Source organism: Zootoca vivipara, chromosome 3 (assembly GCF_965207765.1).
Source record: "Zootoca vivipara chromosome 3, rZooViv2.hap1.1, whole genome shotgun sequence".
In the NCBI taxonomy this organism is placed as follows: Eukaryota; Metazoa; Chordata; class Lepidosauria; order Squamata; family Lacertidae; genus Zootoca; species Zootoca vivipara.
In genome coordinates, this window is record NC_142586.1 from 72066183 (window position 1) to 72081168 (window position 14986).

Consider the following 14986-nt stretch of genomic DNA (forward strand, 5'->3'; position numbering starts at 1 on the left):
GAAGAGGGTGGTGTGGGGGGCGCCTCCCCCTTGGGATGCTCGCACGTGCAACTTGTCACACCCTCGCATGTGACATGCCACACCTCCACATGCAACATACCATGCCCCCGCTGCCTCGGGTACCGAAGCCCCTTCCTCCGCGACGAGACAACCTGGCAACATTAAACACAATAATATTGTGTTGCACCTTTTGGTACTCATACATCATCATCCATTTAGCATCAGCAGCAGGAATACAAAGGGGCACTTGCCCACTCCTTCATGTAAATTAAGTGTCTGAATCAGACCATAGTAATTCATCCTTACCAGGACCGATTTACTACAGGATGGGGAAGCTGTGACCTCATCTGTTATGGGTCTATAGCTCCCATTATCCCTAATCATTTGTCATGTTGGCTGAGGCTGATGGAGTCCAATAGCATCCCTAATCTAGGGTTGATCCTACTGTTAGGGAGAGTGGAGCAGTTGCCTCAGGCAACTTTATTTGAGTGTCACGAAAGGGCAGCAAATTGTTACTTTTCAATGTATTTTTGTATTTCTACTACCAGAGGGAGAGAGGGGCAATTTGGGGAATTTCTACCATCCCACAATAACTTGACTGGTCTGCACCATGACTGGGTAGGGGTTTGCATTTGCTGCTCTACATCAGGCAGCAAAATGTTTTGGACTGGCCCTGTTCATATCTTTAACTATGTGGTGCATGATTCCCACTTGGTTGTCTAGAATAGATTTTGTAAATTACTCTGCAAGGAACTGACAAATGGAGGGTCCATTAGAACTGGGAAATTTTCTTATACCTTTTATTCCTATAATTCTACCCTGTTCCATTTTCAGACAACAGACTTTCTGTTAATGATGTGTAATATGCCTGGCGTGCTCTAGTCCACAGGGTCACGAAGAGTCAGACATGACTAAATGACTAAACAATCTGTCTCCCATTGAATGATGGTGGAACAGGATTTGAGTTCTAACTTGGTACTTAGAAAGTGTGTGGTCTGTCTGGTTTAATCGCATCCTGTCCCTGCTGTTCCTCTTTCTTGTTTTGATACAGAAATTTTAAGAATGTGTTTTGTTTTTACTTTTAGAGGGGTTTTTTTTATTTTTAAAAACCTGATAACATACCACAGGGAGATCATTGGCTGCTTATTGCAGGAATTGGAAATTGTTGGCCGACATGCCATTTCATCCAGTAACTCCATCCTGAATCTTATTTGACTCAAAGCGGAAGAATATAAAAGGAAGAAACACTTTATATTTGGGAGAAATTAAAAGCTCTACTTCAGGTTGCCATGGCTACAATATTCTATTCACTGTTTCGACTCTTGTCTGACTATCCAAACATAGGTAAAGTAATTATCATGAAAGCAGGATGTGATATGTAATCATCCATTAGATTAAGACAGATTTAGGTTTAGCTGAATTGCAGTGCTGTGATTACTATGGTAGCCTTTGGAGTACTGACTTCAGTAATAACGTTGCTCAATAAATTGCATACGTACTTTACAAATTCAAAGATACTAGGTTTCCTTTTCTTTATTTTAAAATCCAGCCACATAATTTGCTTGAGAGCTGAAGCTAAACTGCCATTTTGCTTACGGATTTGAATATCACTCTGCAATACACTTACAACCCTATCCTAAATGAAATAAGTTGTCACCCCCACATTCAGTATAGCCTTATTAAGGCTTCATGCCAGAGTAGGAATTGGAATATTAATATTTTTCTCCCATACAAAGAAAAACATGGAAAGAATGGACAGAATTAGGCTCCCCCCCCATTTACTTAAAGTAAGCCCCATGGAACTGAATGGGAGTTACTTCTGAGTAGACATGAATGCGATTGCATGGTTAATCTCTTAAATCTAAGTACCCTAATCATAGGGGTAAGTAGTCTGCATTAAGGATTGTTGGCCAAGGGGCAGATCCACAACACATTTAAGCACATCCATGTACATTTAAAGCATGTGGCTTTTCCAAAAGATGCTGAGAACTGTAATTTAAAGGTGCTGGAAATTGTAGCTCTGTGAGGGGGACACAGTTTCCAGGGTTCTTTAGGAAAGTCATGTGCTGTAAGTGTGCACTGAATGCATTGTGTGGACCTGCTCTTTAGGTTGCAGGTTGTGACTATAACTGCAGACCATCATCACCTAACTCCATTGCCCTACTGAAAGGAGTCTATTGTCCTAGTTATTCTGGCACTAGGGGTGGGTGTATTTTACTGGTTTCAAGCTGGAAAAATTCCAGTAAAATTGGGTTATTTTTCTGGAGCATAAGTGGAAATAGAAATACTTTAGTTTCCTTTTCTGAATCTGCTGGACCTCTAAATGTAGATATGTGTTTGTTTGTTTGTTACATTTGTAAATCACTCCTCACCCCAGGATTTCAGGGTGGTGAACACACATAGCAAAACCATTAAACAGTTAATTCAACCAATGAAACCAGTTCACAAGTAGCATAAAAAATAGCCATACCCAAATGCTTTGTGTGTTTTCAACTGCCTTTTTTTTAAAAAAGGAAAAACTAATCAGAGTGGCAGCTTTACCTCTATAGGTACGGAATTTCACAAATGGGGACTAATACAGAGAAGTTCTTATCCCTTTTCAACACATAGCAAACTATGCTTATTGATGGGGACATGAGACAGGCCTCCCCTGCAGATCACATGGGGAGCCAACCTAGGGAGAGGCATTCTATCAGGTAGCTGGGCTTTAAGTCATTTAGGACTTTACACTTTAAAGTTAGCACCGTGAGTTGGGTCCAGTCACAAATGAATGGCCAGTGCAGTTTGTGCAAAATTGATACTATGTGATTCCTTCTTGCTGCATGACTCAGAGCCTGTGCTCTTGCACTTTTATTTTATACTGTACTTCAGTGTTACACGCTAGTGCCTAGAGGCATCTGGGCAGGCCATGAGTTGCACTTCACACATAAGGGCCTCCCTGCTGTGGGAAATGACATTGGGAGGTAGCAGCCTGCCCTGCCCTGAGGTGAACTGTGCAGAGACCCCAAATACTGGCTTCTCTGTGTACACATAGTGCAGCTGTGGGCATGTGGCATCATGGCAAATCCAGGTCTTGGGAGGCCTATAAATCCCAGGAGGCAAACTGACATTGCAACAGATTCCAGTAAGTTGTTTGTTTTATCTTTGGGCTGGACATGCTTTTAGTATTTCTGGTTTTATCAATGTCGTGAGTTTTATGGGAGGTTTTACATTGTATCCTGTTTTATTATTGTCAACATTGTTTTTTTTTAATTAGTAGTTGTGCAAATACTTTAAATAAAACAAAACAAATCTCAAGACCATACTAGGGGTGGCTTCCCCATGCACCTTTAGTAATGTTAGAAATCTGAGGTCAGCAAAGCAAGTGTCAGCTAATGGGCTAGGTATGTCCAGAGAACCAACATTCTCCTTTCCAGGAGCTGAAGCAATGCTGCTATGGGAACGATCAAGATCATGGTATGTCTCAGCTATTTCAAAAACAAGTCTGACTTCCCAGTACGTTGGTACCCGACCTTCCAGAGCTGCAGATGAGCAGCGACTCTTCCCCTCTTTGCAGTCTTTCCCAGATTCTCTAAAGTGCACTCTTAGTGCCACTCCAATTTACTCCGACATGAAAGCGACTCGAAGACCCTCATCACAGCTGAGTGCAACAAGCGTGCTTGCAGATGCTATTTGCGATGAAGGGTATGTGACAGGATGCTTATTATGGCCAGCCGATTGTCATGTCCCAGGTTTGTGCAGAAAGGCGTGCAATTCCACCCCCCCCCTTTCCCCAATTCTTTTCCGGCTCCGGTGAGCCGACCAGTTCTGCTGGGTCCTACTGCTTGCCGTCTTTCCTTTCAGACCATGTGCCACATCTGTTTGTTGTTGCGAGTGGCGATACGGCTTGATCTCGCTCGCCCTGCCTTGAACTCACTCATTCCAGACTTCTGGGGGAAGGATTCCATAGGCTGGTGGGGCTTCAGCACCAGCGCCGCTGGACAGCTCCACACGCAAGAGCTGCGCAGAGGGGCTCGTTGGCGTCGGCGGCGCACGGAGTGAGGCGCTTGGCGTCTCGTCCGGCTGTGAGGTTGCTCTGTGCGCCGCAGCCTCTCTTTCGCCTTCCTCCCAGGCAAGCCTGTGGTTTTAAGCGGCGGAGACCCTCCCCTTTCGGGGCGGAGACGGGGCGGACTCTGGGCGTCCGGAGCACGCATAAAACCCCACCTCCCGCTTCAGGACTGCAGCTACAATTGGCTCGATGAGGCACAGGGAGAGATGTTGAGCTGGCTGCTTCCACCCATGGCTCTGCACACACACAGGGGCGGGTTGTGCCGGGGAGAACGGGAGGCTGGGCTCCGAGGCGGCGGAGGCGGTGGAGGAGGAGAAAGCGGTGGTGGCGGCGGTGGCGGCGGCGCTGCTGCTCCCGCAGCCTGCCTGCCTCCTTCGGTGACCGAGCCGCTGCTGCTGCTGGGCTGCTGCCTGCGGCCGGACGACCCGGCCGAGCGGGGGCTGCTGCTGGCGCCGGCGGGCGAGATGATGGCGGAGGGCGGCGGCGGCGGCGGCCAGAGGTTCAAGGCGCTCTCGCTGCTGGAGGCGGCCCGCTGCCGCTACGAGAGCCTGCAGATCTCCGACGACGTCTTCGGCGAGTCGGGCCAGGACAGCAGCGGCGGCAACCCTTTCTACAGCACCACGGCCGAGTCGCGCTCCGCCTCCGACGAGGACGCCGACGAGGAGCGCGAAGCCCCGGACGGAGGACGCAGCCAGCGGGGAAGGACGGCGGGGAGACGCGGAGCCAAGCCAGCGGCCGAGCAGCAGCAGCAGCAAGTGCCCGGCGGCTCGGAGGCGGCTTGCCCGGCGGCTTCCCAGGAGCAACAGCAGGAGAAAGAGAAGGTGGAAGAGGAGGAGGTGGAGGACGAGAAGAGGGGATGGAGCCAGAGCCTGAGAAACACCGCGACCCCTTCCTTCAAGGATAGCAGCGGTAAATCGGCTTGTTCGTGTGTGTGTGTGTGTGTGTGTGTGTGTGTGTGTGTGTGTGTGTGTGTGTGACGGTGGGGTGACTCGAATGCGTGGGTCTCTTAAGTGTGCGCGTGGGGGAGTAGCAACCCTTCGCCCGTCGTTCCGAGGATTCTGTAAAGTGCGTTGGGGAGAAGTGGGGAGCTACTGGGTGGTGCCTAACACTTCCTGGTTAGGGAAAAACCCGCGAACTTAGGGAAGAGCACAGCTGGACGGGCTCCCGGGTAGGTGCATGGCTTCCTCCTCCCCCTGTTGGACGGTTCTTCTTGCAAGGAGCGCCCCGCTTAATTCCCAAAGACGGTGGCACAATCGAAAGTGTGGCTCGATCTGTAATGGGATGGTCCCCTGTTGCATCAGTGCTGCTGCTGCTGTGCCTGGCCAGGAAAGTGTCAAGAGATGTGTGCGTTTTATAAATGGATAACGGCGATGCTCTTCTATCGAGTGACCCTTCCACATTGTGGGGTGGCGAGGAAAGAACCCCCTTTTGAAGGGGGTGACCCTGCCTGAGCAGAGCCATCTTCTGTGTGAGCTCGAACGAGAGGAGGATGCTGATCTGCCAGTGCCAGACTGCAGTCACCGCTGCTGCCTAGATCTGCCCAGAGGAGAGGAGATGCGGAAAAGGAGCATCTCCTGGAAGCAGAGGAAGCTGCTTTAGAGCAGGTCAAAGCTAGTTGATCCCAGCTAGTTCAGTGTTGTCTACACAGACTGGCAGCGGCTGCTGGGGTTTTCAAACAGTAGCTTTCTCAGCTCTACCTGGTGTCTTCTGTATGCAAGGTCCTTCCCCCTTATTGTTCTCTTTCATAAAATGTAGAAGGGGAGTGGGAAACTGGTATTTATGATGTTGTATTTTGACATTGTTGTAACCTGCCCTGGGACCTTGTGTGGAGAGGAAATCTACTGAATAATAATGACCACTAATAAAAATAAGGGAACTAAGCCAGGCTCCATCCCAGTGCCACTCTATCTGTTTAGAAGGCAAAGCCACAAAAAAGTCTCAGATCAATTATATTTTCCAGTTTCAGAACTGGCTGTGTGGTGTGATCTGTAGAGTTTGAGGGAGCTGCGGAGCATTTAAAAACAAAGCACCTTGGAAGTGTGTTCCTGAAAAGGGGACCACCCTGTGCAGTAAAATGGTCATCCTTTCAAATAACAGAGCATTTTGGAAATTTATGCTCAAGAGAATCCCTCTCTAACCTGACTGGTAATAAGGAAGCCTTGGGTGTTCAACTGCTGAGACAAGCCGTCTCACTGCATCTTGTAAAGAGTGGGGCAGCAGACATAAATGAGCTGCAAGATCCCCAGAGCTAGTGCGACAGCCCAGCCCTGAATGTCTGGCTGCATCCTGGCCTCATTAAAAGACTAGCTTGTAGGGCAGACTCGTCTTCATCATGCCTGTTAGTCATTAGGGGAACAAGCTTTTCTTAGGCTGGGGCCTGGGAAATCAGCTGTGCAGGAGGAGAATGGTGGCTTTCAGGAATGGATGCACAGAGGTTCCTAAGTTTTCTTTGGATATCACTTTAACTAAGTGTAGATCTACATGCAAGTCAGAAACTTTGAAAGCTTAGTCATTGGCAGGCAGGGCTTGGCTACTTTTAGAAAATGACATCTGCTTCTTGTTTATGATTGATTATTTATGAGAATGGTTTATATCCCACCTTTTAGGATACAAATCCTTTCAAGTTTGCTTACAATTAGCATTTAAATTACATTTTTAAAAACAATCAATATCAACATATAAAACATATTAAGAAGTTTTGGGGATTCTTCCTCTGGGGCAGTTGGTGGCAGGTAGAGGTAAGTCTACCTGGAGGAGGTCTTTTGAGATGTTCTGGTTGGAGGTGGTCTTCTGAGGTGGTCTTTGCCTTGTCCCTATCTCTCCCGGGATCCCAGGAGGGGCAGGGATTAGCAGGATCATAAGCCCTTCTACGTGGATGATTCCAGGAGAGTTCACAAATGAAATGTTCACCACTCGGTGACTGCAACAGCTAGTGATGACTTGCCTGTACAAAATGGTAATTGTGCATGTCAGAATCTGCTTTTATGTTGCTCAAATACAGTAATTTTTGCCCATAGAGACAGTTCTACCAAGAGCCAGTGGGTGATGAGTTCTAAGTGACAATGGTGCAAGTGTGAATCGGCCCTAAGGATACCTCCAAACAACAAAGTGTGTTAACAAATGTGTGGCTCTTAACAATGTGAAATACCAGGTTTTATAGTATGTGGTGGTGAAAAATGTTGGATGTAGCCTGGTTAAAATTATATTGTAGCATTTTTCCATTTTCTTAATGAAGAACCCCACCACTATACTGGATGCATTCACCGCACTGAATTGCAAGAACTGGACAATGTGAGCAGAATTTGGCAACAGCTGTGTAGCAAGTAGGAGTGGGTGTTGCTCCAGTTGGAATTGCTTTGGAATTATCCAACTGTGTATGTGTGGTGGGGGAGTTCGTCTGTTTTCGGAGACTTCTTGTCTAGCTCATAATTTATTCAATTGGTTCTCAAAATTGTATGTTGGTTTCTCATTTTGTTTAAGCCCTGGATACTATATTTACACCCCCATCACATGTGAACATCCCCTCCAACGTAACACCAAATATGCCTTGTTTATTTGATTTAATTTGACTGGTGTTAAATACCATCTCCAAACTAATTTATAATCATTTTCTTTTATTCTTATAGACAAAAAGCTCATACCAAAATAAAAACTTAGTTGGTCTTTAAGGTGCTACTGAAGGAATTTTTTTATTTTGATATACTTTGTACACTTCTTGTATTTAGCCCATGTGCTTGGTAAGACCTATGCCCTAGTTGTGCTCCCAGGTCTACAGTGACTTGAGCTGTTGCAGGGGAGAGGGGAGATTTACAAAGCCAGTATAAATTTACAAAGCCAGTATAAATGGAACCTGAAGTCCCAGGCTTTAACTCACTCTGGTTGGGGAGCTTCCCTGTGTTACATCAGGCAGGTTCAGAGATTGCACAGCTCATTTTCTCCCAAGACAATGGGCCAATAACTCGGGGATCCCAAAGCTCTAAAATCCACCCTTTAGCTGCTCCATTGATGCTGTGATTTAGTGTCCTAAAGGTAAAGGGACTCCTGACCATTAGGTCCAGTCACAGACGGCTCTGGGGTTGCATGCTCATCTCACTCTACAGGCCGAGGGAGCCGATGTTTGTTTGCAGATAGCTTCCGGGTCATGTGGACAGCATGATTAAGCTGCTTCTAGTGAACCAGAGCAGCGCACAGAAACACTCACCCCGTCGCAGGGATTCGAACCACCAACCTTCTGATTGGCAAGCCCTAGGCTCTGTGGTTTAGACCACAGCGCCACCCGCATCCATAGTGTCCTAGTCTTGAATTAAAAAACAAAAATGTTTTCAATTTTTGTACATTTAGCTGTAAGACAGTCTGGCCCCTAGTCTTACATTTAACTCTTTTCACATCCTGAGCTGGAGAAGAATTTTGCAGGGAAGAGACACTGACTTTGCAATACATCTGAGCTCTAGAAGTCAGACAAATATATACTCCGGACCATGTGACTGCAAACTTCAGCAATCTAACTAGTTGCCAAGGTCTATTTTGTCTGAATATTTTGTATAGCCATCTTAGGTTGCTGATCTCAAAACACTCACTTAAGAATCCATTTAAGAACATGAGACTGCTTCATAGAGTAGGGCTGAGGAAACCATAGTGTACCTTGTGTGATGATACTTTTGTTCTATAATCCATTAGCTTGTGAGTTAAAAATAAAGAGTGGACTTCAGTGTAGCACCAAGGAGATTGTTCCATCAGATATCATCTCTCCCCCCCCCCAAACTACTTGTTGCAATCCTAGAGCAGATTTGGAGGAGGTGGAGGGAGGCAGAGTAAGATGAGAGACTCCTGCTAAGGCACGTGTTGCCTCTGCAAGATCACTTTTTCTGTTGGAGTGAATGTTATTATTCCTGTTAATAAAAGTTGGTAGCTTGCATATGGAGCTGCTGGGCACCAAAACGGCTGGAGCCAGAAGGTCCCTGATGATGCTGATGGGAGGGAAATTTCCAAATATGCAGTAAAGCTTGACTTTTGGATTAAGGCCCTTGCCCTACCACTCCATTGCAGGGGGACTGACAAGGGAGAGCAACAAATGGGTTTGAGCTTATCCTTTCCATGCAGAAGGTCCCAGATTTAATCCCTAGCATCTCTAGTTAACAGGGCCAAGTAGCAAGTGACAGGAAAGACCATAGAATCATAGAATCATAGAGTTGGAAGAGACCACAAGGGCCATCCAGTCCAACCCCCTGCCAAGCAGGAAACACCATCAAAGCATTCCTGACAGATGGCTGTCAAGCCTCTGCTTAAAGACCTCCAAAGAAGGAGACTCCACCACACTCCTTGGCAGCAAATTCCACTGCCGAACATCTCTTACTGTCAGGAAGTTCTTCCTAATGTTTAGGTGGAATTTTCTTTCTTGTAGTTTGAATCCGTTGCTCTGTGTCCGCTTCTCTGGAGCAGCAGAAAACAACCTTTCTCCCTCCTCTATATGACATCCTTTTATATATTTGAACATGGTTATCATATCACCCCTTAACCTTCTCTTCTCCAGGCTAAACATACCCAGCTCCCTAAGCCGTTCCTCATAAGGCATCGTTTCCAGGCCTTTGACCATTTTGGTTGCCCTCTTCTGGACACGTTCCAGCTTATCAGTATCCTTCTTGAACTGTGGTGCCCAGAACTGGACACAGTACTCCAGGTGAGGTCTGACCAGAGCAGAATACAGTGGTACTATTACTTCCCTTGATCTAGATGCTATACTCCTATTGATGCAGCCCAGAATTGCATTGGCTTTTTTAGCTGCTGCATCACACTGCTGACTCATGTCAAGTTTGTGGTCTACCAAGACTCCTAGATCCTTTTCACATGTACTGCTCTCAAGCCAGGTGTCTCCCATCCTGTATTTGTGCCTTTCATTTTTTTTGCCCAAGTGTAGTACTTTACATTTCTCCTTGTTAAAATTCATCTTGTTTGCTTTGGCCCAGTTGTCTAATCTGTTAAGGTCATTCTGAAGTGTGATCCTGTCCTCTGGGGTGTTAGCCACCCCTCCCAATTTGGTGTCATCTGCAAACTTGCTCAGGATGCCCTCAAGCCCATCATCCAAGTCATTGATAAAGATGTTGAACAAGACTGGGCCCAAGACAGAACCCTGTGGCACCCCACTAGTCACTACTCTCCAATGCTGGAGACCCTGGAGAGCCTCTGATCAGAATAGACAGCCCTGGGCCAGATGGATGGAGAAATAGGCTGGCCTGCTTGCTACGAATTGAAAATGCTTGGCAGGCGACTCTAGGGCAGACAAGACAAAGTGCTACTTTGTACCACCTGTGAGTTTTAATTGATGGAAATCCCTACCATTTGATGTGGTGATGGACCTATAGCCAGCTATTAAGATGGGATTAGGCAAATTTCATGGAGGACAAGGCTATCAGTGGCTTCTAGTCCTGACATCTAACAGGAACCTCTAGGTCTGGAGACAGTTTTCAGCTGAATATCAGCGGGAGAGGGGCTGTTGGTTCCTACCAGGCTTGTGGGCTTTCTGGAGGTGTGTGACTGGCCCCTGTGGGAAGAGGGATGCTGGGCTATATTAGGAGCGAAAGACCATTTTCAGCCTGAGGGCTGCCTTCCTTCATGGGGAGCCTTCTTGGCTGCCATGTGCTAGTGGCAGCAAACTGCCGGTTTGAACCTAGAACCTAAACAAAATGTAGTCCTCTATTCTGCAAACGATGAAGATTTCTTGTTAAAAACGGCATGGAAGCTGGAATCAATATAATAAAACACATTCTTGCTACTTCTTCTGCCTTTAAGCAGTTGTAGGTTTGAAATCTTACTTTTGGATGGGAAATGCAAGCTAAGGATGAAGATTCCTAAGGAAAAGCCAACAGGAGCTGGGAAGCATCCTGTTCGTGACAATTTATCTATTATGGGGTATGATGCAAATGTTTCAGAAACTTAAAAGTAAGAGAGAGGGAAGCTGTTGGCAACACGTACAGAGAACCAATTTTGTCACGGGGGAAAAATTGCACGTGAAAAGGGCATTTGAGAGGAACAGCGGGGACTGCATCCAGCGGTCATCAAACTCAGTTTGAATGTAACTAACTTGGGTCCATTGACTGTGAGTCTTAGTTAGATCAAACCCTATGCATTGCTGATTATATTCTAAAACTAGAAGGTTCAAAAGCAAATGGGGGACAAGGTGTGTGAAAAGAAAAAGGGCTTTTTGGATGTGGGGACACTTCCCCATCACCCATTAGACGGAGGGCAGGGAGTGCAATAAATATGGGGAGGAGCTCTAGCTGAGTTGGAGAGCAAATGCTTTGTGTGTAAAAAGCCTCAGCTTCAATCCCCTACTTCCTACAGATAGGTCAGTGAAAAGGACTTGTATTTGAAACACTGGAGAGCCACAGCTATTCAACGTAGCAAATAATTCTGAGGTAGATGGTTTGACATGGTATAAAGGTAAAGGGACCCCTGACTGTTAGGTCCAGTCGCGGATGACTCTGGGGTTGCGGCGCTCATCTCACTTTACTGGCCGAGGGAGCTGGCGTACAGCTTCCAGGTCATGTGGCCACTGCCAGCATGACTAAGCCGCTTCTGGTGAATCAGAGCAGCACACGGAAACGCCGTTTACCTTCCCACCGGAGCGGTACCTATTTATCTGCTTGCACTGCGTGCTTTCGAACTGCTAGATTGGCAGAGAGCAGGGACCGAGCGACGGGAGTTCACCCCGTTGCAGGGATTCGAACTGCTGACCTTCCGACCAGCAAGCCCTAGGCTCTGTGGTTTAACCCACAGTGTCACCTGTCCCTCTTGACATGGTATAAGGCATCCTGTATTCCCCGCACCAGAAAATGTAAGAGGAAAGGTAAAATGGATGCTTTTGTTGAGTTTCCTCCATTGCAGGGAGTTGGACTAGATTGGGGTCCCTTCCAACTCTATGGTTGTATGAAAGAGCATTCTTGCAGAATCGCCGTGAATACAAATATCTGCCCCACCCCCACCCCGCTGCAAATAATATTTACTAATACATTGTTTCCTCACTTGTCAGCCCTGCTCAGTCCCTAAAGCGGCTGCTAATGTTAGAAAAGTCGGGTGGGGTGGGGAAGAGCATATCATGATAATAAAGCAATAATAAAAACAAGCAGAGCTAAAAATAATAAGAAGCCTGAAAGTACAGCAGCAGGGGAGCAAAAACTCCAAGCAAAGCAATAGCTTGGCAAAAGAAAAAAAAAATCTTTTCGGTTTGCTGAAATTGCAGAAAAGGGGTGGGGGTGGGTCAAACAGGATTCTGGAGGAAGTGAGCTCTACAGTCTAGAGCAGGCATGTCAAACCTGCGGCCCTCCAGATGTTTTGGACTACAATTCCCATCTTCCCCAACCACTGGTCCTGCTAGCTAGGGACCATGGGAGTTGTAGGCCAAAACATCTGGAGGGCCGCAGGTTTGACATGCCTGGTCTAGAGCCAGTCTATGTTGTGTGTCAGTCACAACATTTAGGAAGCTGCCTGATCTCAAACACGCCGGACCACTGGTTCAGCTACCCTGTTTCTCCAAAAATAAGCCATAGCAGGATTTTTAAGTATTCAATGAATATAAGCCATACCCTGAAAATAAGACATAGTGATAGGCGCAGCAGCAATGCCGGCCATGGCAGGAGGAGGAGGGAAAAAAATAAGACATCCCCTGAAAATAAGCCATAGTGCGTTTTTTTGAGGAAAAATAAATATAAGACGGTGTCTTATTTTCGGAGAAACACGGTAGTTCAATACTGTTGACTCTCTAGGATTTCAGTGTACTTCCCCAGTGCCAGGGATTGAAGCTGGTACCCTCTGTCTGCAAAGCACCTCCTCTACTACTGAGCTACGGCCCCTCTTCATGACCTCCAAAGGCAATGGGACTTGGAAGAAGCACAGTGCTAGGGGCCATGTTACCTCCCTGACCAGACCTCTGTGGGTTATCTCAAGAAGGACAATAAAGGTGGAATGAGAGCCAAATGTTGCAATGCTAACAGCAGGCGAAGTTGTCTATTTTTTTCATAGGACCAGGATATGTACATTGAGATCTCAGCAAAAAGAAAAATTTTCCTTAGGAGAGCCAGTCTCTTCATGCAAATGGCATTAGTCATTCCTTTTCTAGAGAAGTGCTTTTTAAAAAGGGTAATTTTTCTTTTAGAGGAGAAAATCTCGTGGATCTTACAGCTGGGCTCATTGAATCTGTCAATCTTTTTGCAGTGTTGGAGGCATTGCAATGAAGCAGAGAGATAATATAAATAATATAAATTCTAGACTATCTCTATTATATAAAGCTTTTCAAAAGTGTGACAGAACATGTCTCCCCCCCTTTTCTGCTTATTTAAAGCTTGTGATTTTTCAACATTATAAATCTTCTTAGCTTTTTCCTTTAAAAAAATGTTCTAGTTATGCATGATATCTGTCTTGCAGAATAGAGATTGCAAAATTTTAAGTACCACCAGTTTTTCTTAAGGGATGGCATTTATTATTGCAATTGAGATATGAAGGAATTTTAGCATAAAATCAGTACACAGACCCCCCTCCCCAGGTTTATTTTTTGGTCAGGCAGTTATTTCCTTTGCATCTATAAAATTCTTCAAGAGGCAGTTACAGTTAAGAAATATTTGTCAAGAATATTATGATTTTTCTAAAAGGGAATTAGTATCTTTGAGTATCAACAAACCTGCAGAGAGGAATAACTAGTAGATATTTCACACTGGGCTTTCGAAAAGCTTAGTCTCTCACCAAAGGCTCTTGGGTGAAATTGGCAGTCATTGGATAAGAGGACATGCTCTCTTGGGGATCTGTAATTGGTTAAAGAACAGAAAGCAGATGCTAAGAATAAATGACAGCTTTCACACTGAAAGGAAGTAAGCAGTGGGGATCCTCAAGTATCAGAATCTGTTCTGTTTAACTTACTCAGAAATGCTTTGGCATTACAGGTAAGCAATAAGTCTCTGCATGGACCTCCAACCCAATCTGATTTGTAAGTGCTGCTGAGGCCCTGTCTGTTTCAGACTGATTTGGACCTGTTGTTGTTTAGTTGTTTAGTCGTGTCCGACTCTTCGTGACCCCATGGACCAGAGCATGCCAGGCACTCCTGTCTTCCACTGCCTCCTGCAGTTTGGTCAAACTCATGTTCGTAGCTTTGAGAACACTGTCCAACCATCTCGTCCTCTGTCGTTCCCTTCTCCTAGTGCCCTCAATCTTTCCCAACATCAGGGTCTTTTCCAGGGAGTCTTCTCTTCTCATGAGGTGGCCAAAGTATTGGAGCCTCAGCTTCACGATCTGTCCTTCCAGTGAGCGCTCAGGGCTGATTTCCTTCAGAATGGATAGGTTTGATCTTTTTGCAGTCCATGGGACTCTCAAGAGTCTCATCCAGCACCATAATTCAAAAGCATCAATTATTCGGCGATCAGCCTTCTTTATGGTCCAGCTCTCACTTCCATACATCACTACTGGGAATGTTGCAATGCAAGCCGATGGGATTTTTAGAGTTGTGTAAAACTCAGGTGCAGATTAGGTCAAACTAGGTCCAGATCACTACTAGTGATGTAGTGATCTGGACCTAGTTTGACCTAATCTGCACCTGAGTTTTAAACAACTCTAAAAATCCCATCGGCTTGCATTGCAACATGCAAATGGCTATAACATTCTTGGTTTCTGACATAGCGGCATGAACTTTGTGGATATGGTAGCCACTATAGATGAGCGCGCAACCCCAGAGTCGGTCACGACTGGACCTAATGGTCAGGGGTCCCTTTACCTTTTATAGAAGGGGTTAGCCCTGCCAACATTCCAGGTGTGTTGTTCCGGCGCTTTATATGTTAGCTACCTTGAAAGTTTGCTTTTTTAAAACAAAAAACAAAAACAGGCTGTGAGTGCTCGGTTCTCATGCTGCTGTATTTGCCCTGTTCCTTATAGCGTGGGAAGCAGCATGAGGATATCTGA

At 46.0% G+C, this 14986-nt stretch overlaps 1 protein-coding gene across 1 annotated transcript in view; it reads left to right on the forward strand.

Annotated features, from left to right (window-relative positions):
- Nucleotides 1–4221: 4221 nt before the first annotated feature.
- The window catches only part of PGBD5 (piggyBac transposable element derived 5), a 75941-nt gene continuing 65176 nt past the window's right edge, over nucleotides 4222–14986 (forward strand). Inside the window, exon 1 of the mRNA XM_035108475.3 lies at nucleotides 4222–4957. Coding sequence (XP_034964366.2) covers nucleotides 4255–4957 — 703 coding nt within the window. The 5' untranslated portion in view covers nucleotides 4222–4254. The remainder of the gene's footprint in view (nucleotides 4958–14986) is intronic.